Genomic DNA, 22,721 nt, shown 5'->3' with positions numbered 1-22,721 from the left:
TAAAACAACAAAATCGAGTTTTCCTTCCAAAAACGCAAAATCGAGTTTTTCGTCAAAACTTCGAAATCGAGTTTTCCCGCCAAAAAATCAAAATCGAGTATTTCCCCAAAACCTCAAAATCGAATTTTCCCGTGAAAACGTAAAATTAAGTTTTTCTGGAAAACCCGTAAAACTCAATTTCACGGTTTTGGCGGGAAAACTCGATTTGCCGGTTTTGTAGGGAAAACTCGATATTGCGGTTTTAGTTTTGGCGGAAAAACTCAATTTTGCGGTTTCAGCGGAAAAACTTGATTTTGCAATTTTGGCGGGAAAACCTGATTTGCCGGTTTCGGCGGAAAACTCGTTTTTGCTGTTTCGGCGGAAAAACGCGATTTTGTAGTTTTTGGCGGGAAAACTCGATTTGCCGGTTTCGGCGGAAAAACTCGATTTGCCGGTTTCGGCGAAAAAACTCGTTTTTGTGGTTTTGGCGGAAAAACTGGATTTTGCGGTTTTGGCGGGAAAACTCGATTTTGTGGTTTTGGCGGAAAAACTAGATTTTACGGTTTCGGCGGGAAAACCCGATTTGCCGGTTTCGGCGGAAAACTTGATTTTGTGGTTTTGGTGGAAAAACTCAAATTAGGTTTTGGCGGAAAAAAACACAATTTTTTTTTTGACGGAAAAATTTTATTCTTAGTTGTGTAGCAAAAACTCGATTTTGGGAGGAAAACTTTTGATTTTGATGCTCAAAAAATTGGAGGAAAGAATCATATCATATCTTAATTTTTTTAGTTTTATCTTTAAAATTTAAGAACAAAAATAAATAAAATATTTTTTTCAATTAAATGAGTTAACCCTGGTACCAGCCCTAACCCTTGATTATAATAGGGTTAAAATAGGGTTGAGTTAAAATAGGACTGGGCTTATAATAAACAAAAGAGGGTTGGACCCTAACCCTGTGGTTAACATCCCTGTATATGACAGTGGCCATGTAGTTCAGGGGCGGACCGAGATCACCTCTCTCTCACCTAGGTCCGCCCCTACTGAAGTTTCTAGCTTGCTATCGTTAATAAAATGCAAAGGGTTAGGCATATTCATGTTCTTGCGGTGTCCTTCCATTATTGCATAGTAACCACACACATTCGGATCAGTCCACACACATACATGTGACATTTTGTCTGTCTCTGCGTGTGAAGTGTGGACCCAACATTTCTCCACTTTCTAATCATTTTCGAGGGAAATGTATGATTGAGAGTTGAGACTTTAAGACTTTGATAGAGAGAAGTTATGAAATGGTATTTAATTATTTCAAATTCTATATGAAATTTTAAAAAGGGAAAAATATGGAAGATTTATGAAAGGTTTATAAGAAAATTTAAGCATAACTGAATGGGAAAATTCCGTAAAAATGTGTGAATTAATAATGAACTAGGTGTTTTGCCCGCACATGCGCGCATAATCGTCTTACAAATATTTATTAGTTTATATTTTATTAATTCAAACGTCCCAATAAGTTTAAATCAAACATCAAATTATTTATATACGTAAAAAAAATTTCATCAAAATATATATGTTTATTATTGAGTCTTTTTAACTCACATATTAAAACTATTTTAGAAAATATCTTTATACAAACATTTTTTTAATTAATATTTAATTATAAAAAGAATTATCTTAATTTTTAACTTTTATAATACAAAAATATTATTTCCAAATAACAACATAATATATATAAGAATTATCTTATTTAAAAAATATAATTTTTACAATAAATAAATAAATCTACGAATGTTTTGAAAATATTTAGGAGATCTCTTATGTTTTAAGATATTCATTTTTTTTTTGCAAGTTTGATTTTTGTATTTTTGTCGTGGGACATGTAATCATGTATTGCTTTTGTATCGGTAAAAAAAAATTATCTTAATTTTAAAAATTTATAATATAAAAATATTATTTCCAAATAACAACATAATATATATAAGAATTATCTTATTTTGAAATATGATTTGAAATAAATAAATAAATGTACATATGTTTTGAAAATGTATAGGAGATCTCTTACGTTTTAAAATATTCATCTTTTTTAATTTGCAAATTTATTTTTTGTGGTAACCAGTTGGTGGTAACACATATTAGAAAACTTTACAATTGTTAGAGGATGTATTTTTTTTTAAAACTAAACACTAATAAGTTAAAATAATAAACTGCATATGCTATTGATGAGCTTATATTAACAATAAAATATATAATCTTTTTGATACCAAAAATAAATATATAATCCTTTCATGACATATAAGAAAAAATTCTTCTTATATAATATTAATAAGATAATATATCAAATATAAATATTATTAAAACTATCTATTAAAACAAATCATTTTTTTCTTAAAACTGTTTATTATCTAATATAAATGTTATTAAAATTATCTATTAAAATCATTGACTCACCTAAGAAATTTTTATATATAATAATAAATAAGATAATATCAAATATTTGTATAGATGATATATTGTAATTATCATGTTTTCAAAACTGTTTATTATTAAAATATATAATAAAATATTTATAAAAACTACTGAATAAATCAAAATTAGGGAAAAGATGAAAAATCAGCAAATTCACTTCTCACATAATAGTATATATGACATTCGGTGTGTATATTTTTAAAATAACATTGCATTTCTTATATTGACTTCTCAAAGAGAATTGTCAGTCTGTCTCACCAATAAATATAAACAAAATCCTTTATCAACATAAATTTCAAAATTATAGTTCAAATTATTTGAGATTTTACGAAAAAAAGAGTATTAAAATCCATTTCTCATTTTTTTGAGGATTCTTGCCTAAATAGGTAATAAGTTGAAGGTTTGGTGTATATTCTAGGATTTTTAACGTTAAAACCCCTCAACTAAGTTTGTTTTGGATAAAAATCTTCAAACTAAGTATTTAACGTAAAAACTCTCAAACTAACTTTATTTAATGAATTAAACCATGGGTGTTTTTCAAAACCAACCCATTTTTTCAAGTCAAACCTAAAACCAACCCTTTTTTTTGTCATTACTATTCATCAATGAATTTTCCATACTATCCTTATGTTTTTTGAATTATTTACAAAATTGCCATTATAATTAATTTTTTTGTTAATTTCGAAATTAACAAAAAACCAAATATATCCTAACAATTTCTTCTTATTTACAATAATTCCATCATCATCAATTTTTTCAACCACTATGAACCACCATTTTTGAACTCTTAAAGCTCTAAAATTTAATTTTCAACCACTTATCTCTCATTCTAAACCAATAAATCTTCATTTCCTTTCATTTGCTCTACATCTCCATCTAAAAATCTCTCATAACTTTCATTTTCATAATCACAAACTTCATATTTTCGAGTTTCTTCATCAGTAAATCGTCAAAAGTGTTTTTTTTTGCTTATGTTTGGAGTTTGGACGGTTGAAAATGTTGGAAATGAGCTTTATACCGGAAAAAGGTAACTATTTACATAGTTTTCGTCATTTTTCAGATATGTGTCGCGATAGTAGACTGTTTTGTATGTCTACGCCTATGTGTAGACTTACGATGCAGTCTACTTGTCAACGCACAAGTCAGTTTTGCAATTGACCAAAAGAATTTTTTTGGTAACAGAGACTTTCCTAGCAGTCTACGTCTTCACCTTTGGCAACAAAAACAAAAATTTAGGTAGACTTACTAAAACGTCTACGCAAAAGAGGTTAATTTTACATTTGACCGAACTTTTGACTTTTCAAAGTAGACTTCACCGGATGTCTACAAAATGTAGACTGCCCGAGAAGTCTACAAAAGGTCAGTTTTGCATTTGACCAAAACTTTGATTTCGTTGAATAAGTTCGTTTGTGTTTGACAAAAAAGTTTAAAAATATTTCAAAAATTTATTAAATTGTAGACTTCATATGCAGTCTTCTAATATTAGAAAAAAAATGTAGACTGCATGTAAAGTCTACTTTTTTATTTTTGTCAAATGCAAAACTAACCCGTCGGATTTGAAAGAGACTTCATGCGAAGTCTTCACACTTGTAGATGTTCATTTCAATCTACTCGTTGAAAGTCAAACATGGTCAATTGCAAAACTAACCTCTTTCAAAAAAATTCAAACATGCAGACTGCATATGAAGTCTAATTCTAAGTCAAATCCTAAGTGAATTCTGGTCAATAGCAAAAACTAACTTGTTTAAAGTGTAGACTGAAAATGAAGTTTACTTTTATGAAATCACAATTTTTTTTCAAATATAAAAAGTAACTCGTAAAATTTGCAATTGCAAAAACTAACCCAAAAAGTAGACATATTTGACAGTCCATACTAGTAAACTGAAAAGAACGTCTACATCTCCTTAGACTGAATATGGTGTCTACATAGAAAAATATATTAAAAGTGAATTTGTGTATTATTCATTCAGTTTTTTAAATTTTTTTTTGTTTGACAGTGTGTGTTAAATAATCCTAATGGGTTTGAGTGATTTTGAAAAAAAAATCTGTTATAGTTACGAAAGTATAATACATTTCATTTGACTATTTTGTTAGCTAATAATTGTAGACGTATTTGTAAGTCTACGTTTATGATTTTATCAAGCATGAAATATTTGTTCGCTAATTATGTAAACCGTATTTTTTACAGAAAATAGTTCATTTACGGAGAATAGCTGGTGAAAGACTATTTGTGAGAGTTTGGGTAACTGTGTTGAACTTATGAGATGTCTTATTGCTTTGGAGTTGTCTTATGTGTTAAAGTTGTGTTGATACTCCTATGAGTGCCACAAATGATTGCAATGCAAGAACTTGATCAAGTTATCCAAGACATAATGATATATTAATTTTTGAATTTGTGTATGTTGAAAATATCAATGACGAATACAAAACATCAAGTGTATTAACCAAGTCTACTTTATGCTGAGTAGACTTCAATATTAGTCTTCTTTTACATAAAATTATAAGATAAATCTCCTAGAAGCAAACTACACAAATTTGTTACACCAACAATACATCATTCTGATACAAAATAGTTTACTCAAATCTTTTTTGAGCTTTTCTGATTAAGTAAAACAAGACAACTCAGTTTTCATAAATAACAAACTCTACTGCTTAGAAGACGATATAAAGACAACTCTACTGCTGATCTCCCAGTGTCTCGGTTATTGTACTGATATCAACATGAACATCTGTCACATACACGATTGTATTTGACCCATGAGCTGTTAAAACCCTGGAAATTTTTGAAAGAACCATTAGTTCAGCCATCATACTGAAACCAAAGAGACAAATCCTTATAGAGTAAGATGATTGCAGAGCTTACCTACAGTTTTCATGAATTGGGAGACATGCTTCATGAGTATTGTTTGTGAGACGATCCTTTTGAATCTCTTCGGTTACTCTATATTCAAACTTTCCTACAACACAAAAAGGACAAGGAGTTAAACCCATGCCATACTCCATGTTCTTTGGCTGTAACAATCACAAAATTAAAAAGATGAAAATAATTTACTTTTATGTTCCTAACATCGATGAACCCATTCTCTTTGATTCTCTTAAAGTAATCCTTAACATGTTCAATGAGCATAAACTCTAGATTTAATCTTTGACAGACAGAGACTTTATGTGAATCAAACATGTGAATTAGTTTGCATAAGAAGTCACCTTCACAGTCAATAAAAATCTGAAACACTTATGACCAAAATATATAAAGAAACCAACTGAGATACAATCATTAAGAAACCAGAGTCCAGACACAACAAAATAAAAATAGATCGAGACAATTGATACACTTACAATGTCGTCCTCAGCTGGTTTGTGGCAGTTATTCATCAATGCCCAAGCCTTAACGTACCTGCAAACAGAAATGTACAAGGCACAGTCATTAATAAAATCATATTACACGAACCAAGGAGCAAAAGACAGTAGAAAACTATAGAATAGAAGGTATTTAATCATGTTACAAGAAGAAGAAGTTTTTACAGTTTTGGAAAATGTGGTTCAGCAGCTATATTCACTCAGGACACTTCAAGCTCATGGACACGACCCCACCCTCCGTCGCACCGCGTCTTCGTTTCCTCCATAATCAATTACAATGAATCAGAAATGAAACTGAATCTCAGAAAGAGGGTAAGAGACTTACCTTTGAATCCAACTCAATCTCATCCCTCGAGTTCGAACACACGGAAGAACTCCATGGAAGTCGAAGTTAAGCTCTGTCTCCTCACCGCCGCTACTCATCTCCGGCTCACCACTGTCCTCACTCCCGAGACTCTTGCTGAAAAGTAATCGGACAAGAGGTGCTTACATTGGATTGTAAGGAAATACCCGAGCAAATAGAGAGAGAGAGAGGTAAAGAAAGAGATATTACAACAGGAGTATAGGAACGGTAGTGACGAGGTGGAGATGGCTGAGAGATGAACAAGGACGGTGGTGATGGTGATTCGGAGAGGACGGCGAGTGGGAGAAGAAGGAAGAGAGAGCCGCAACGGCGCTAGGTTCTGTGTTTTTACCAAATTTCACAAAATAAAATGTATTTATATGTTGGGTACTACATCCGGTTAGGTTAAACTTTTATGGTTTAATTTTGGTTAAGTTAAATTATTTTGGTTAAAATCTGGTTAGGTTAAAATATTTACGGTTTGGTAGACATATTTATAAGTCTACTAGAATTTTATTTTTCTTATCTTTATTATTTAAAATATAATATGTAACCTTTTTATGATTTTTTTCTTCATTCCTTTAATAAGTTATTGTTTTATTAATTTTAATATATAATTTATTAAATTTATTTCTTTATTTTAATAGTTAAAATATAAAATGACATATTTTTATCTTAAATAACAAAATTTAATTTTAAAATATTTTTTTTTGTAATACCGAGTAAAGTAGACTGAAAAAGCCGTCTATAGTGAAGTAGACTTTATTGTAAGTCTACTAAACCCTAAACCACAAATCACAAACCCTAAATGTTTGCTTGGTAATAAAAAAAATCTCAATTATTGGTTCAAATATCCAAATATACAAAATATAAACTACTAATCATTTATATATAAATTTAAGTAATAAAACAAAAAAAATCTCAATCTAAAATCTAACCCTTAGAAATCTAATAAGACATAACATGTTAGAACCTTTTGTTTCTAAACTATGAACATTGTCTAACACATGATAACCAAATTAGTATATATTCTTCAAAATTGTTCAATTATATGAAATTTTAATTTATTTACTTCATATTATCCATTATATTGATGATTAGTTAAAAATATCACAATAATTATTTTTATACATTTTCAAAATTAAATTATTAGATCAAATTAGAGTGTAGACTCCAAAATAAGTCTATAAAGTAGACTTCGTAGGAAGTCTATATATATGTAGACTTCTTTTATTACGTGTAGACTTCCGAAGGATAAAAACGTAAAATATATTTCTGTTTTTTTGTTTGGTCATAAGGGTTAAATAGTACTTTCACTATCCCTTTAGGTTGGCTTTGCATTTGACTGAAAGTGGGGTACACTTTTAGTTTTGACTTGAATATTTAGGTTGTTTTTAGCAAATGTCCCTTAAACCATAGCATGTCATAATTATCATTACTACTTGTAAATCTTTAGTTTATGGGTTTCTACATTAAGTAAACATAGTTGAGGGGTTTTACCATTAAAAATATAAAAAATATAAAAAATTCAAAATTTTATAATATTATCTAAAAATTAGTAACATAAAATTTTCAAAATTAGCATTTTTCATTTTTTTTGTAAATATATGAGTTTGATGTGTTTTTAACATTAACATTATATATGTATAAATTAAAAATCTAGAAAATATAATAAAAATTATCTAAATATTTATTATTACATTTTTATTAGATAAGATATAATTTTTATTACATTTTCTTGTTTTTTACATTTCTAATATTTTAGTAATTTTACTACAGGTAAATATTTAAATAATTTTCTTGTTTTTTATATTTTTAAAAATTATCTAAAGATTTATTATTACATTTTTATTAGATAAGATATAATTTTTATTATATTTTCTAGGTTTTTACATTTTTAATTTATACGTATATAATGTTGATGTTAAAAACACATCAAACTTATATATTTACAAAAAAAAAATTAAAAAATGCTAATTTTGAAAATTTAAGCTACTAATTTTTAGATAATATTATAAAATTTTGATATTTTTTAATGTTACAACCTCTCAATTAAGTTTACTTAATATAAAAATCTCTAAACTAAAGATTTACCGGTAGTAATGGTAATTATGACCTGTTAAAGTTTAATTCATTAAATAAAATTAGTTTAGGGGTTTTTTCGTTAAATATTTAGTTTAGGGGTTTTTATCCAAAACAAATTTAGTTGAGGAGTTTTAACGTCAAAAAATCATATATTCTACAATGTTCACTTATCAACCGCAGATAATAGACTTGTGGTTCACGTTTAGTGGAAAAGGCAGGTCCCTTCCATCATTAAAAAGGTAGGTCAAAAATATGAGATTGTGATTGTACCAACAAAGAGACAAGAAGCTTCACCGTCACCTACAGTGACAGCACACTTACTATAACAAGTACAAGATTCTTCTACCAAAACTAAAATTAGTCTAGTAGTCACACTTGAACTCTTTTGATATATAGCTCCACATAAACATGTTTTAGTAAGTAGCACCTAATCTCTGGCCAAGTTTCTGAGCTCTGGATTTGAAGATGAAGCTGACAACAGTTGTCACTTGCTTTCTACTTTCATCGATGTGTTTACTAGCATTATTCACCTTCACCCATCAGCCTCTTGAAAAAGGTAAACTCATCCATCTTTTTGGTTGTGTTAAATCAAGAATGGTCCTCTTGACTTTTCTTGCACAGGTCAAAAGTATTCAAGAAGACCAAGGGATAAACTGTTAGGAGGGCTGCTTACTGAAGAGTTTGATGAAGAATCTTGCTTGAGTAGGTACCATTCTTCCTTTTATCGCAAGCCATCACCTCATAAGCCTTCTCAATATCTTCTCTCCAAGCTTAGAAGCTATGAGATGCTTCACAAGCGTTGCGGCCCAGGCACAAAGGCTTACAAGGAAGCAACAAAGATTCTTGGGCATCATGACAGCATGAGTAGATCCGTTGGTGAATGCAAATACATTGTGTGGCTTGCTGTTTATGGACTTGGAAACAGAATCCTTACTCTTTCTTCTCTGTTCCTCTATGCTCTCTTGACTGGGAGAATCATTCTTCTTGACCAACGCACCGACATAAACTCTCTCTTCTGTGAGCCTTTTCCAGGTACTTCTTGGTTACTCCCTCTGGATTTTCCATTGACAGATCAGTTAGATAGCTTCAACAAGAATGGTTCACATTGTTATGGAACAATGTTGAAGAATCATACCATCAAATGGACTACGAGGGATAATAACATCCCATCTTACCTATGTCTTTATCTTATTCATGATTATGAGGATCATGATAAGATGTTCTTCTGTGAAAGAGATCAAAACCTCATCAGACAAGTCCCTTGGTTAGTCTTCAACGCAAACCTTTACTTTATTCCATCTCTATGGTTGATCCCTAGTTACCAAACCGAACTAAACAAACTATTCCCACAGAGAGACACTGTCTTCCACCATCTAGGTCGCTATCTTTTCCACCCTACAAACAAAGTTTGGGGTATGATCACTAGATCCTACAACACTTACTTATCAAGAGCAGACGAGACACTTGGGATTCAAGTACGAGTTCTAACCAAGCCAGCCGGTTACTTCCAGCACGTTATGAACCAGATCTTAGCCTGTACCAAAGGAGAGAAACTCTTACCTGAAGTAGCTGCAACAGAATCAAAAGTTACTAATACGTCAACAAGACCGAAACTCATATCCGTTCTTGTCACATCTCTTTACCCGGAGTACTCGGAGAATCTAAGGACCATGTACTGGGAAGGCCCGAGCTCCACAGGAGACATGGTCCAAGTTTACCAACCAAGCCAAGAAATGTATCAGCAAACGGACAAGAGGCTTCACGACCAAAAGGCACTCGCTGAGATTTATCTGTTAAGCCTAACTGATAAACTTGTCACAAGCAACTCGTCTACGTTCGGATATGTTTCTCAAGGACTCGGAGGATTAAGGCCATGGATACTTTACAAGCCAAAGAACCAGAAAAATCCGTGTGTTAAAGCCATATCGATGGAGCCATGTTTCCTTAGAGCTCCGATCTATGGTTGTCAAGCTAAGACAGTGAAGATCACCCGCTTCGTTAGGCCTTGTGAGGATCGGCTCACAGGGCTTAAGCTAGTTGATTCAGCCAATGAACTTTGATTGTAAGCTCATCATTGTTGCCAAAAATCTATAAATAAATAATCACCAAAGATTGTTATAACGTCATTAAGTTTTGTAAGGATTATATTACAGGAGTTAAGCTAGTTGGTGAATATTGATTTTAATCCTTCACCAACTTCTATGTTCATCATTGTAAATCCTAAGAAATCGAAATAATCACCAAAGTATGTTTGACTATTTATATCTTTGTGTGTGTGTATGGTTGTATACTACACGTCACACACTGAAGTTTACCTTATATAATCAGAAAGAAATAGAGTAACGATTTAGTTGATAAAACAATCCAAAAACGTGACAGGCCAACTGCTAAATTTAACATGACAGTGATTACAATGGTTATAAACAGGCCTTCTTACTAGTTTAGTAGTGAAGTTGAAGGTAATGATTTAACCATACCTCTTAGATCACGTTTCCCTTAACCTCTTAATGGTCATATAACATGACACTCCATTCTCCATCATCCTGAAACCAGGATCAATATTTAATATTTACATGCAACAAAATTGAAATAATGAAGAGAGCTATGCCGTTTATAATCTCTGGGATGATGAAGCTCACGATAGGAATAGCCACTTGCTTACTACTACTATTTTGCTTGGTGCTACTACAACAATCCTCTAACATCTTCAACCACCACAAGTCCGTTTTCACAAAAGAACTTGATGAAGATTCTTGCTTGAGTAGGTATCCGTCTTCCTTGTATCGCAAGACTTCACCTTACAAGCCTTCTCAACATCTCATCTCTAAGCTAAGACGCTACGAGATGCTCCACAAGCGTTGCGGTCCAGGCACAGAAGCTTACAAGAGCGCTACAGAGAAGCTTGGTCACAATCATGTAAGCAACTCTGGTGATGAATGCCGGTATGTGTTGTGTGTGTCGCCGTTGTCAGGGTTAGGGTTAGGAAACAGGATGATCTCTATGGTTTCTATGTTCCTATATGCTCTCTTGACAGAGAGAATCATGCTTGTTGACCAGAGGATTGATACAAGCGACCTCTTCTGCGAGCCTTTCCCTGGTACTTCTTGGTTTCTCCCTCTTGATTCTCCGTTGATGGATCAGCTTGATAGCTTCAACCGTGAGTACTCGCGTTGTTATGGAACAATGTTGAAGAATCATTGCATTAACTCAACTACAATCCCATCACAACTTTATCTTTATCTTTTCCATGATTATGGTGATCATGATCAGATGTTTTTTTGTGAAGATAAACAAATGATCATAGGGAAAGTGCCTTGGCTGGTCGCTAAGTCAAATCAATACTTTGTTCCATCTCTATGGTTGATCCCTAGCTTTCTGACCAAACTCATCAAGCTGTTCCCACAGAAAGATACTGTCTTCCACCATTTGAGTAGGTATATTTTTCATCCAACAAACCAAGTCTGGGGCATGGTTACAAGGTCTTACATTGCTTACTTGTCAAGAACAGACGAGAGACTTGGGATCCAAGTAAGAGTTTAAGAAGTAACAAGTCCTCCTCCCATCAAGCATGTAATGGATCAGATTGTAGCCTGTACTCAAAGAGAGAAACTGTTACCAGAAGTAGACACTCATGAGCAAGTCCCCACCACGGAGAAAACCTCTAAACTCAAAGCTGTCCTGGTCACTTCTCTGACTTCTGGATACTAGGGGAGTCTCAAGAGTATGTATTGGGAACATCCGACTTTAACAGGAGCCGTAGTTGTAGTTCACCAGCCAAGTCAAGAAGCGCATCAGCAGAGTGACAAGAAGCTGCACAACAAAAAGACCCTTGCTGAGATGTATCTCTTGAGTATGACAGATGAAGTTGTGATCAGCGCTTCGTCTACGTTCGGATACGTAGCTCAAGGTATGGGCGGGTTAAAGTCATGGATACTCTACGAACCAGTAAACCACACAGTTCCTGACCCACCTTGTGGTCGTGCCATTTCTATGGAGCCGTGTTTCCATGTCCCTCCTGTTTATGGCTGCAAAGGTAAGACCGGAACCAACACAGGAAACATCGTCCCTTTTGTGAGACACCGTGAGGATAGAATCTTGGGAATCAAGCTAGTTCAAGATACCTCATGAGTTTTAACTTCTATGAAAACTAAAGCAAGTGAGAATGTTTGCATAAACTCAAAGAGAAGTGTTGCATCCTGTTAATTTTTAAGTGTCTGGCCACATTGTTTGACCGTAATGGGTATTTGCCTCAATTCGTTTAGCTCTTTTAAAAGTTTTTTTTCAAGGTTAATTCGCGTTTGTTCACAATACATCCACAAAGATAGATGTTAATGTAAAAACTTATTTATGTATTGAAGATCCATAGTTACATCTTTACTTCTCTATCTTAGGGACACTAAACAAAAAGTATAAAAGTTTTTTATGGCATTACATCATATTCATTCATTCATAGGATATAAGCTTGAGAGCTTCTCCATCATGTAAATTCGTTGCCATTCTAAGACTTCGATACCCTTTGTGACTAATAGCCTTGTACAGTCGCGGATGTTCAGCATCCACAAACTCACTTGGAGCTTCCAAATCTGTATCCATTGGTCCCAACAAGAAGGAAGCGATAGAGAACCTTGTTTTAGCTTCGTTGCATTGCACTCTATGCTTCACATTGCATAACCTTCCATTGCTCCATATTGTAGCCATGTCCCCTAGGTTGATAGCAAGTGAATTTGCTAACGGGGGTAAGGGAAAGAACGTTCCTGAAGAAGGGTCCATGGCTTCAAGTCCACTAACGTTTTCATCATCTTGAAGTATCGTCAAGAACCCCCAATCTGTGTGTAAATTCACACCAGAAGGTTTCCCAACTGCCTCGGCTTTGAAATGATACTTGTGTATACGGAACACGCTTGGCCAAGATTTGAAGAAGTTGGTAGTATCAGCCAAACCATAACTCTCTGCTAGTCTCCTTAATAGATCTTTTGCAAGCCCACGAATAGCTTCAGCATACTTCACCATAATCTCCCTACAAAATATCAACACACAACTCAATGTTTTTTTTTTTAATTGGTCTTTGGGTATTTCGGAGCTATGAAAGGACAAACTAATCCTCAAGGAAGATGTAGCCTATGTAACTCAATGTTCCGTACCCTTTTGAGATCAACAAAAAACACAAGAAAAAGAGAAAACCTTTGTTCCGCAGAAGCCTCGAGCTGGTCACAAAAAGTGTTGACAGCTTGAGGAGAAGCCGTGTCGTAGAGACCCAATGCTTCATTATAAGGATTGATTTCGCTTTGAGCCGTGTAACCACTCCATTGTTGCACATCAGTGTTACGCATTTTTACCTCGTATGGACGCTCAAAGAGATCCATAATGGTCTTCTTCATGTCAGACATCAGAGACAAAGAAACTCCATGGTTAATCACCCTGTAGCATCCCCATCTCTCGCTGGCTTCACGGAGTTTCTGATTCAAGATCTCATCAGAAACCTCTCCCAAGTCTATTGTCGGAAAAATTACACTCGTGGCCGGCATTATCTTCAATGTTGAGTTTGAGAAGAGAGGTCTTTGACTACTCAACATAACCAGAGTCCAATGTTATATAAAGAAGTTCAAGAATCAGAAGAAAACGTACGAAACTTCTCATCCTAAGATTGATTAATGATAAAACGTGTCTTAGAATAAAATAACGTTACTCTTTTTTGGGTCAATTGTAATGGATACACTAAGCATTAAATATATGAAAAAAAATCATAAATTTAATAATATTTTATTTCAGTTAGATATACACCAACATTTATACACTAAATCTATGCAAAAATCACAAATTTAGTGATATTCCATTTTAGTTAGATATACACAAACATTCATGCACAAAATATATGAATAAATCACAAATTTAATGATATTCCATTTCAGTTAGATATACCCCAACATTTTTTTTCAGTGTCAACTTAAACAAACTCAATACACCAACATTCATACACTAAATATATGCAAAAATCATAAATTAATGATATTTTATTGAGAAAAAGACAAAAATAGTACTAAATCAAGTTTTTATTCCCAAACTAGCACTCAAGGTCAAAAGTCACAAAAATAGCACTTAATGTTTTATCAAAAGTCACAAACTTAGGGTTTAGAGTTAAAGAGTGGAGTTTAGGATTTAGGGTTTAGGGTTTAGGGTTTAGAGTTTAGGGTTTAGGGTTTAAATTTTAGGGTTTAGAGTTTAGGGCTTAGGGTTTAGGGTTTAGAGTTTAGGGTTTAGGATTTGGGGATAAGATTTCAAATTTTGAAAAATTAAAATTTTCAAAAGATAAATTTAGAAATGTCTTATTTTGGTCATTTTAGTTTTTGAGTGTTATTTTTGTGATATAAACTTAGAAAGGTGCTATTTTGGAGATTTGTCATATTTTATTTCTGTTAAATATATATACCAACATTCATGCACTAGATTTTGATTGGTAGAACGGATGATAAAGCAACAGTATAATGTTATATAGAACTAGTATGCTTGCATAAGATGTAATTGCTAGACTATATATAGTTCAAAAGTCTTGAAATGTTATCCACATCTTATTACATTTTCACTTCATAACAATTTAGTTAAGAAAAGGTGAAAACTGATATGAAAACTCAAGGAACCTAACCAATTCAATGGAGCCGTGTTTCCACGTCCCTCCTGTTTATGGCTGCAAAGGTAAGACTGGAACCAATACAGGAAACATCGTCCCTTTGTAAGACATTGTAAGTATAGAATTTGTGGAATCAAACTAGTTCAAGATCCTCATGATTTTTAGCTTTTATATGAAAATTAGAGCCAGTGAGAATGTTTGCATAAACTCAAAGTACAAAAATCTTTTATTTATATAAATTGCGAAGATCCATAGTTTTCGCATACCTTAAGACAGAGTTACATCTTGACTTCTCTATCTTAAGAACACCAAATAAAAAGTAGAATAGTCTTTTTATGTCATTACATCATCATGTTCATTCATTCATAGGATATATGTTTGAGAGCTTCTCCATCAATCAAGTTCGTTGTCACTCTGAGACTTCGTATCCCTTTATTACTTATAGGCTTGTATAGCCGCGGATGTTCAGCATCCACAAACTCACTCGGAGCTTCCAAATCTGTATCCACTGGTCCCAACAGGAAAGAGACGATAGAAAACCTGGTTTTAGCTTCGCATCGCACTCTATGCTTCACGCTGCCCAACCTTCCATTGCTCCATATTGTCGCCATGTCCCCAAGGTTGATAGCAAGCGAGTTTGTCAACGGGCTTAAGGGAAAGAACGTTCCTGAAGAAGGGTCCATGGCTTCAAATCCACCAACGTTTTCATCATCTTGAAGTATCGTCAAGAACCCAAAATCTGTGTGTGCCTGCACACCAACTTTCCCGACTGTCTCGGGTTTAAAATGACACTTGTTGATACTAAACTGGATCGGCCAAGATTTGAAAAAGTTGGTAGTATCAGCCAACCCGTAACTCTCTGCTAGTCTCCTTGATAAATCTTCTGCAAGCCCATGAATAGCTTCTGCATACTTCACCATAATCTCCCTGAATATTATCAAGACATTAATCAATGTACCATACCATTTTGAGACCAAACAAAAAAAAAACAAGAAAAAGAGACAAAAACCTTTGTTCAGCAGAAGCGTCGAGCTGGTCACAGAAAGTATTGAGGGCTTGAGGAGAAGCCAGGTCGACGAGACCTAACGCTTCATAATTAGGATTGGTTTCGCTTGGACGAAATCTGTAACCACTCCCTGGTAGCACATCAGTGTTACGTACTTTCACCTCGTAGGGACGTTCAAAGAGATCCATAACGGTCTTCTTCATCTCAGACATGAGAGACAAAGAAACTCCATGGTTAATCACTCTGAAGCATCCCAATCTCTCACCGGCTTCACGGAGGTTCTGATTCAAGATCTCATCGGAAAGCTCTCCCAAGTCTATCGTCGGGAAAACTACACCGGTGTTCGACATTATTTTCAAAGGAGAGGTCTGTGTCTACTCAACACAACCAAAGTCAAATGTGATACAAAAATATTGTGAGTAGTGATAAAAAATGTAACTATACAAAAAGGGTAAGTAATGATAAATGATAGAAAACGTTACAGATGACAAAAAACGTGAGTAATGATAAAAAAACGTTACCAGTGACAAAAAAAAAGAGTAATGACAAAAAAAAATTACTAATGACAAAAAAAACGTGACTAATGATAAAAATATTATTAATGACAAATATGTTAGGACAAGAGAATCCATATTAAAAATTACAAAACAAAATACGATGATTACGATAATATAAATTGGTAAAACATCAATGTAAAAATAAACGAATATGTGGAGTCATGATATGATCAATTTCTTTAACTCAATTGATCGCTGCTAGATGAAATGGTTTATGCACGATTATGGAATTCCAGGATAAAACCGCATGAAATTGACATACTATATATTTTGCATCACTCAAAATATAATTTGCGAACTTAACAACTACACTACTCTTGAGACTTACTTTGAAAGACTTAAAACGTTGCTGGAACTTTGTATTTGTAAGCTAATCTTTAAGATTTGTATATGAAAGCTAATCTTTAAGATTATTATCTATGAATGAGTTAGTTTAATTGAGAGATTAGATGTTTATTTATACGAAAAATTCACAAAATTTAATCATAAAGTAACTTGGACATTTATCACTAAGTTTACTAAGCTTTAGTCATTTGTTATTAAGTTATCTTAGTTAGTCACCAAGTGTAATTTAGTATTGCCATTTGTCATTAAGGATCCGACTGTTTTTGACTTGAGGCTTTTAATTTTAGGTTGGCTGTTAAAACTTTTGGCTTTTAAAGATTTGAAATGGCTTTTAATCTTTTGGCTTTTAATTTGTGGCTTTGAAAAAAACAAGTCACATTAAGAATAAAGTTAGTTACTTTGGTTTTGAGATTTTTTAAGGAGTCTTTTAGGATTTTAGAGAGCTTAAAGTCTGATTGGTAAAAAAAAACTTTAAAGATTTAGAATTAAATAAAAGCTTCTAAAGCCAACAAAGTTAAAATCCCAATCAGAACCTAAGTTGCTTAGCTTAGTCATTTACATTCAGTCTGTTTTTTTTTTTGATCAAAACATTCAGTCTGTTTACTTATGACATTTGTCACCAAATAGATTTTGTTTAGTCACCAAGTTACTCAAAGATTTTTTTTTATTGTCTATAGACAATTTCAACATTTTACTCAGTCCATATAAATTTCCAAAATGTGGTGGTTTTTCTCCATATAAAATACAACATTTACTTCGCATTAGATTAAATTTTTATCCAACTCAATAAACTTATAAAATTATATTCACATATACTTAATTTTTGCTTAGCTCAGTAAACTCGTAAAAATAGTTCCAACAAAATATATACCAACATTCCTGCACTAAATATATGACAAAAATCATAAATTTAATGATATTTCATTTCAGTTAATATACACCAACCAACATTCACGACACTAAAAATATGCAAATTTTAATAGAATAAGTACTTGAATTTTTACATATCTTTTCACTATTTCACTTCATAACCAATTTAGTTAGGAAAAGATGAAAACTGATATGAAACCCCAAGGAAATTAACCAATTTATTTAAAACTAGACTTGAAACCAAACTGGTATTGAATCTTACCCTAATGGGAAACTAAGAGTAAGATGTTACTTTTTCAAAGATGTTTCATTAACCTCCAAAGCCTCAAATTAGCTTTTACTAGAAGGAAGAGAGACCAGCAAGCTGTCTAAACTTCTCGTAAGAGACCCAAAACACAAACTGCCACGGTCCAAGCCTCCCCCACGTCGGCAAAAAGCCTTTCCACAAAGCTCTTACTCCTTCAAACCTAACCGTCTTCACCAAACAGTCATACGAACTTCTGTACACACCTTTCTCACCCTGATTCATCATCCTCGTCTTCACCACATCTGCAGGACAACTCAGAGTTGTCGAAGCAAGACCCGACATGATAGACGCAAGAGTGTGCGCGTAAATGTTATCCCCGCCCGAGATCTTTTTATCGATGACAAAGTGTTTGGCGTGATCGTAGCAAGCTAGCTCACCCATATTCACTAGAAACGCTCTCTGAATGTTCGGAACAACACCTTTCCATAACCCTTTCACTCCTTCTGATTGTAGGATCCTGGTGAAAGCTTCGATTGGTCCAGAGTACCTCGGTTTCAGACCTTGGCTCACCAATCTACCATCTGCTTGCATTCTCACTTTCACCAAATCAGCTGGGCTAGCCACTACCTGGATTACTAACAAGAACACAACACAGGAAGCATCTTAGTTTGGTGTAGAATAGATAACACTCAAAGCTCAATCCGAAAGATATAAACAAACTTAAAGATCTCATCTTTATGCCATCGTAGTACTAACAAGAAGCAAGCAAAATGATATAAACAACACTAAAGATCTCAGCTTTATGCCATCGTAGAACTAAGAAGCAAGTAAAATGATATAAACAAACGTAAAGATCTCAACTTGATGCCATCTTAATACTAAGAAGCAAGCAAAAATGATATTAACAAACATAAAGATCTCATCTTTATGTCATCGTAGAACTAAAAAGAAGCATTCTTTACCTGAGCCATTACACCAGATAACCCTCCGAGGAGAGCCTTTGTGGCCAAAGGAAGAGACTCTCCGTTGATAGCATCGGATCTGACTACGAACCCTTTCAGATTCTCGTAGCCGATGATTCTGATCGGCGTGTAGAAGAGGTGTCTTATAATCGCCGGAGAGAGACCTTTGTAGAAACCCATCATCCCTTCCTGCCTCATGATCTCAGACACCACTCCGATGGCGCCGACCCGGTGAGCAGCCGAAGCGGATCCGGGAGCATAACCATGGAGCTGCATTCTGGTCTTTGTGAGATCAATCGGAAACGTAACTGACTCTGCGACCATTGCCGATAGTGATGCGAGCACGATCCTCTTTTGGGTTGGCGCTTCTCCGGTTACTCGGCGCCGCTCCATTTTCCACCGGCGGGTAAGTTACGAAGTCGCAAAGTTTAACAACCCAAAAACTGATTTCGCTCGTCTATTGTCTATGAAACGACATCGTTTTGGTTACACTAAGACAGTATTTCTTAACCATGGGCATTCGGTTCTCGGTTTGGCTCCAGTACGGTTCTTTCAATTCTTCGGTTATAAAAGTTTATGATCTGTTAGGGTATTTAGAAAGTTCGGTTCGGTTTCAGTTCAATTATTTTGTTTTTCGATTTGGTTCCGGTAATAAAGTTAAAAACAAACTTATATCTGAAATAATTTCTTATTTCAGTCGGTTCCAGTTTTGTTCCGATTTTGGATTAAAAAGTCAAAAATCCAAAAATTTTGTATTAAATATCAGTTTTTTTTTTGTGTTTAGATAAAAATTTGTATAATTTTAAATATTTTGGATAAAAATATTCTAATAATTTAAGTTTTTGGATATTTTGACTTACAAATAATACTTTTTAATTATTTGATTATTTTAAATTTAAATATAGCTAATAATTATAAATATATAAACTATATTATAAAAATTCGAATATCCATCCGATTCTCAGTTTGGTTTTGGTTCGGTTTTAAAAATATATGATCCATTTATGATTGATAGGATCCAAACCCGAACCAAACCTTATTTTTGGTTCGGTTCTTCGATTTCGGATAAATGTGTCGAGGCCTAATATTTTCCATGTAACCATGTTCACTCATTTTTATGTATATTTCATATTTTAATAAAAAAATATTAGGGATAAACATGCGGTTGACAAATAAAAAAGCCATTGCCAATGTGGCAAAAATGAAGATCCACTAGACAGTATTTTCAGCTCCTCCCATTTCATATCCTCAAAAACAAATTTTTAAAAAAGAAAAGAGAAACGAAAATCCGATGAGCTCCTTCACCACCAAAACTTCACCACCGTATCTCCGCCGGTCAAACGACCATCGCCGTATAAATCCACTAATCTCCATCATTTGCTCCGTAGGAGAATCCCAACAAGACAGCTTCACTCGCCGGAGAACCCTGACATCGCTTATAACACTCACGGCCATCGGGGCCGGTGCCATCGCCACTTCATCAGCATTAGCACAGGAGAAATGGGGAACGAGGTCATTCATTAAGGAGAAATATTTCCAGCCAGGTCTATCGCCGGAGGATGCGGCGGCGCGTATAAAACAGACGGCGGAAGGATTAAGAGACATGAGGGAAATGTTAGACCATATGTCGTGGAGGTACGTCATCTTCTACATAAGACTAAAACAGGCTTATCTGTCTCAGGATCTGACCAACGCCATGAACATCTTGCCGGAGAGTCGCCGGAATGATTACGTTCAAGCGGCAAATCAGCTAGTCAGCAACATGAGTGAGGTATATAAGCTACGTAATTAATGCTTTATATATAAAAAATGTTTAAACATTGGTGTGTTCGTTTCTATATATATCATTGAGGTAAATTACATAACTATTGAATATATGTTTTATAAAATGTATATAATGTTAAAACGGTTTAAATTATCTGGAATTCAAATACCACAATATTATTCATCTAAAAGTTATATTATAATTACAAGCTGAATGAAAATCAAACCATACGTACACGAATACTTGTATTTTTATATGGACATGGTATTCCATATTTTTATCAACGTTTTATAATAATTTTGTTAAATGTTTTTGATGAAATAGTTGGATTTTTACGTACGGACGCCGAAGGTGTATGAGTCGTATCTCTACTACGAGAAGACATTGAAATCGATAGACGACGTGGTGGAGCTTCTTGCCTAAATGTTATATCTTCACATGAAATCTCTGTACTCATTACATTACGTTACATTGCATTACAAGTTTACATTATATATAAACTTAAAAGATCATATTGTAGATTAGATACACATTTCGCCACGATTGTGATGCTGAATTAGATAAATATCTTAGTGGCGCGAGAGAGAGATACCGGAATTGATAACAACAAGCATGAGCAAGATCACTGCGCAGAAAGAACCGATGAGAGATCCTGAGATGCGTTCGCAGAATCCGTCAAATTGCTGGCAAATCGGCGGCCAGTTAGCAGTTGTGTTCCCCTCGTGAGCTAAATACACGGTTGCTGTCGCTGCAGATGCACCACAGCTCACCAAAGCCAACATCACCTTGTTATATATACATAGAATCAAACTTTTTAAGTATTCGGTTTGTTAGATACAAAATTACATACATGGATTTATATAAGACATAGGTTTTCTTGAGATAGAAGTTAATCGTCTTGTGGCACACGTTAATTTGCTATGTTTATGCTTACGTGCTGTTGTCCTATTGAAGCTCACGAAATAGTAGGTGTAGTGTTATAGAAGAGGAGTACAACTATATACTTTGAGCTCATGAAAGACTAGCTATAGGTGCAATTTTAGAGTAACTAAAAATTACCGTATCGATGGCGAGCAAGATGATTCTTGAGGTTTTAGCTTTAGTACTGATGATATGAAAGATACTCACAGGTAGTGAAAGAACCAAATATCCACCAGCAACCGCGTTTGCAACCACAAAGAACCTATGAAACAGACCAATATGGGTTATCTATGGAAAAAATATACCAAACTAACGTAACTGATCTCATTGAGTATATTACATGAGCGTTGGTAAGTCGCTGTATTTAGCTTTAAGGAGTACAAGCTGAGTCAAAGAGACAACTGATTCTTGTGTTGTTCCCATGGCGAGTGCGCTTCCTATAGTTCCGAAAACAGCAAATAACCGAAAAACAAATCCAAGAGTCGATATTCCTTTCTTTATAACCAGCTTTGGCTCCAGAGTTATAACTTTTCTAGATGGTGTAGATGAGGAAGTTTCCCCAACTTCAATTTGCTTTGCTTCCTCCATTTTTTTTATCTGTGGATGTTACACAAAAGGGTCTGTCCACAATTTATATGGATGTCCACAGTGAATAAATTCAAGAAGTGGTTAAGACTTTGAATAGTTGATTATATAGTGAAGAATATAAGAAAATTGTAAAGCATAAGTGTAGTATTCATATAAAGACAGAGAAATTAGGTTTTTGCTGAGGACATACAATGAGCAAAGATTAATTTGTAATCTTGTGTATTATCTATCCCCTCTTCACCTGCTCTGATTTGTTACATCCAACAACAACCAATAAGAGTTCTATTTTTTGGCATTATACTCATGTCCTTAATTAGCTATTAATCTAAGCTATAAATTACTTCAAAGTGTTTGCTAATTTGACTGCAGTTTATCTGAAAGTTTGAACTATAGTGAAATCATTTTTTGTTTTTTTTTTTGTTTTTACTGCAACTTTGTATGTAGAAAGGAATAAAAACTTAGTGAAATTTTTAGAAAATCCATATGTTATAAGAGCAAAGGAAGAAAATATTCAGAGTATCCTGACACAAATATCAGGCATAATGAAAGAAAGTCAAAATATTGAGCCTTCATAGAGATTTGTAAACTGAATCCAAATCCAGTGATTG

At 33.8% G+C, this 22,721-nt stretch overlaps 6 protein-coding genes, 1 long non-coding RNA gene and 1 pseudogene across 9 annotated transcripts; 3 read left to right on the top strand and 5 right to left on the bottom strand.

Moving 5' to 3' along the window:
• Nucleotides 1–4,957: 4,957 nt before the first annotated feature.
• LOC125591303 lies at nt 4,958–7,009 on the bottom strand. Of its 2 annotated transcripts, none has more exons than XR_007327254.1 (6): nt 6,353–7,009; nt 6,125–6,259; nt 5,965–6,050; nt 5,779–5,836; nt 5,306–5,399; nt 4,958–5,215 (listed from the first exon to the last, which is right to left on the bottom strand). It is a non-coding gene; the product is annotated as an uncharacterized LOC125591303 (long non-coding RNA). The 2 variants fall into 2 exon arrangements; XR_007327253.1 differs by having other exon boundaries at nt 5,965–6,059; nt 6,353–6,511.
• A 1,465-nt stretch (nt 7,010–8,474) lies between these two features.
• On the top strand, nt 8,475–10,438 carry LOC106414827 (probable fucosyltransferase 8). Its single transcript, XM_013855410.3, has 2 exons — nt 8,475–8,783; nt 8,849–10,438. Exons 1-2 carry the CDS (start codon nt 8,693–8,695, stop codon nt 10,285–10,287), a joined length of 1,530 nt encoding a protein of 509 aa, XP_013710864.1. The 5' UTR covers nt 8,475–8,692; the 3' UTR covers nt 10,288–10,438.
• Nucleotides 10,439–10,819: 381 nt separating this feature from the next.
• On the top strand, nt 10,820–12,355 carry LOC106414518 (annotated as a pseudogene).
• Nucleotides 12,356–12,646: 291 nt separating this feature from the next.
• Nucleotides 12,647–13,800, bottom strand: LOC106414697 (2-oxoglutarate-dependent dioxygenase DAO-like). Its single transcript, XM_013855302.3, has 2 exons — nt 13,409–13,800; nt 12,647–13,244 (listed from the first exon to the last, which is right to left on the bottom strand). Exons 1-2 carry the CDS (start codon nt 13,798–13,800, stop codon nt 12,671–12,673), a joined length of 966 nt encoding a protein of 321 aa, XP_013710756.1. The 3' UTR covers nt 12,647–12,670.
• Nucleotides 13,801–14,998: 1,198 nt separating this feature from the next.
• On the bottom strand, nt 14,999–16,850 carry LOC106414671 (2-oxoglutarate-dependent dioxygenase DAO-like). 2 transcript variants are annotated; one of them, XM_048765278.1, is made up of 3 exons: nt 16,744–16,850; nt 15,862–16,232; nt 14,999–15,779 (listed from the first exon to the last, which is right to left on the bottom strand). In XM_048765278.1, exons 2-3 carry the CDS (start codon nt 16,206–16,208, stop codon nt 15,212–15,214), a joined length of 915 nt encoding a protein of 304 aa, XP_048621235.1. In that variant the 5' UTR covers nt 16,209–16,232; nt 16,744–16,850; the 3' UTR covers nt 14,999–15,211. The 2 variants fall into 2 exon arrangements, with proteins under 2 accessions (XP_048621235.1, XP_013710739.1); XM_013855285.3 differs by lacking the exon at nt 16,744–16,850 and having other exon boundaries at nt 15,000–15,779; nt 15,862–16,334.
• A 799-nt stretch (nt 16,851–17,649) lies between these two features.
• On the bottom strand, nt 17,650–19,322 carry LOC106413778 (mitochondrial uncoupling protein 3-like). The gene is made up of 2 exons (XM_013854520.3): nt 18,840–19,322; nt 17,650–18,504 (listed from the first exon to the last, which is right to left on the bottom strand). Exons 1-2 carry the CDS (start codon nt 19,230–19,232, stop codon nt 17,971–17,973), a joined length of 927 nt encoding a protein of 308 aa, XP_013709974.1. The 5' UTR covers nt 19,233–19,322; the 3' UTR covers nt 17,650–17,970.
• Nucleotides 19,323–19,956: 634 nt separating this feature from the next.
• LOC106380909 (photosynthetic NDH subunit of lumenal location 2, chloroplastic) lies at nt 19,957–21,116 on the top strand. The gene is made up of 2 exons (XM_013820748.3): nt 19,957–20,610; nt 20,929–21,116. Exons 1-2 carry the CDS (start codon nt 20,131–20,133, stop codon nt 21,025–21,027), a joined length of 579 nt encoding a protein of 192 aa, XP_013676202.2. The 5' UTR covers nt 19,957–20,130; the 3' UTR covers nt 21,028–21,116.
• Nucleotides 21,031–22,181, bottom strand: LOC106416344 (casparian strip membrane protein 6). The gene is made up of 3 exons (XM_013857206.3): nt 21,866–22,181; nt 21,664–21,787; nt 21,031–21,389 (listed from the first exon to the last, which is right to left on the bottom strand). The coding sequence occupies exons 1-3, from the start codon at nt 22,111–22,113 to the stop codon at nt 21,174–21,176; spliced, it is 588 nt and encodes a 195-aa protein (XP_013712660.1). The 5' UTR covers nt 22,114–22,181; the 3' UTR covers nt 21,031–21,173.
• Between the last annotated feature and the right edge of the window lie 540 nt (nt 22,182–22,721).

Source organism: Brassica napus, chromosome C8, assembly GCF_020379485.1.
Source record: "Brassica napus cultivar Da-Ae chromosome C8, Da-Ae, whole genome shotgun sequence".
NCBI classification, from domain to species: Eukaryota; Viridiplantae; Streptophyta; class Magnoliopsida; order Brassicales; family Brassicaceae; genus Brassica; species Brassica napus.
This window is presented reverse-complemented; position numbering and strand designations above follow the sequence as displayed.

Excerpts from the sequence above, each read along its gene's own strand:
- LOC106414827 (XM_013855410.3), top strand. The coding sequence starts at position 8,693 with ATGAAGCTGACAACAGTTGTCACTTGCTTTCTACTTTCATCGATGTGT. Across the intron at positions 8,784-8,848 it reads CCATCAGCCTCTTGAAAAAG|GTCAAAAGTATTCAAGAAGA; the intron begins GTAAACTCATCC and ends TTTCTTGCACAG.
- LOC106414697 (XM_013855302.3), bottom strand. The coding sequence starts at position 13,800 with ATGTTGAGTAGTCAAAGACCTCTCTTCTCAAACTCAACATTGAAGATA. Across the intron at positions 13,245-13,408 it reads GAGGCTTCTGCGGAACAAAG|GGAGATTATGGTGAAGTATG; the intron begins GTTTTCTCTTTT and ends GATATTTTGTAG.
- LOC106414671 (XM_048765278.1), bottom strand. The coding sequence starts at position 16,208 with ATGTCGAACACCGGTGTAGTTTTCCCGACGATAGACTTGGGAGAGCTT. Across the intron at positions 15,780-15,861 it reads GACGCTTCTGCTGAACAAAG|GGAGATTATGGTGAAGTATG; the intron begins GTTTTTGTCTCT and ends GATAATATTCAG.
- LOC106413778 (XM_013854520.3), bottom strand. The coding sequence starts at position 19,232 with ATGGAGCGGCGCCGAGTAACCGGAGAAGCGCCAACCCAAAAGAGGATC. Across the intron at positions 18,505-18,839 it reads TATCTGGTGTAATGGCTCAG|GTAGTGGCTAGCCCAGCTGA; the intron begins GTAAAGAATGCT and ends TTAGTAATCCAG.
- LOC106380909 (XM_013820748.3), top strand. The coding sequence starts at position 20,131 with ATGAGCTCCTTCACCACCAAAACTTCACCACCGTATCTCCGCCGGTCA. Across the intron at positions 20,611-20,928 it reads TAGTCAGCAACATGAGTGAG|TTGGATTTTTACGTACGGAC; the intron begins GTATATAAGCTA and ends TTGATGAAATAG.
- LOC106416344 (XM_013857206.3), bottom strand. The coding sequence starts at position 22,113 with ATGGAGGAAGCAAAGCAAATTGAAGTTGGGGAAACTTCCTCATCTACA. Across the intron at positions 21,788-21,865 it reads AGCGACTTACCAACGCTCAT|GTTCTTTGTGGTTGCAAACG; the intron begins GTAATATACTCA and ends TCTGTTTCATAG. Across the intron at positions 21,390-21,663 it reads TCTTGCTCGCCATCGATACG|GTGATGTTGGCTTTGGTGAG; the intron begins GTAATTTTTAGT and ends ATATATAACAAG.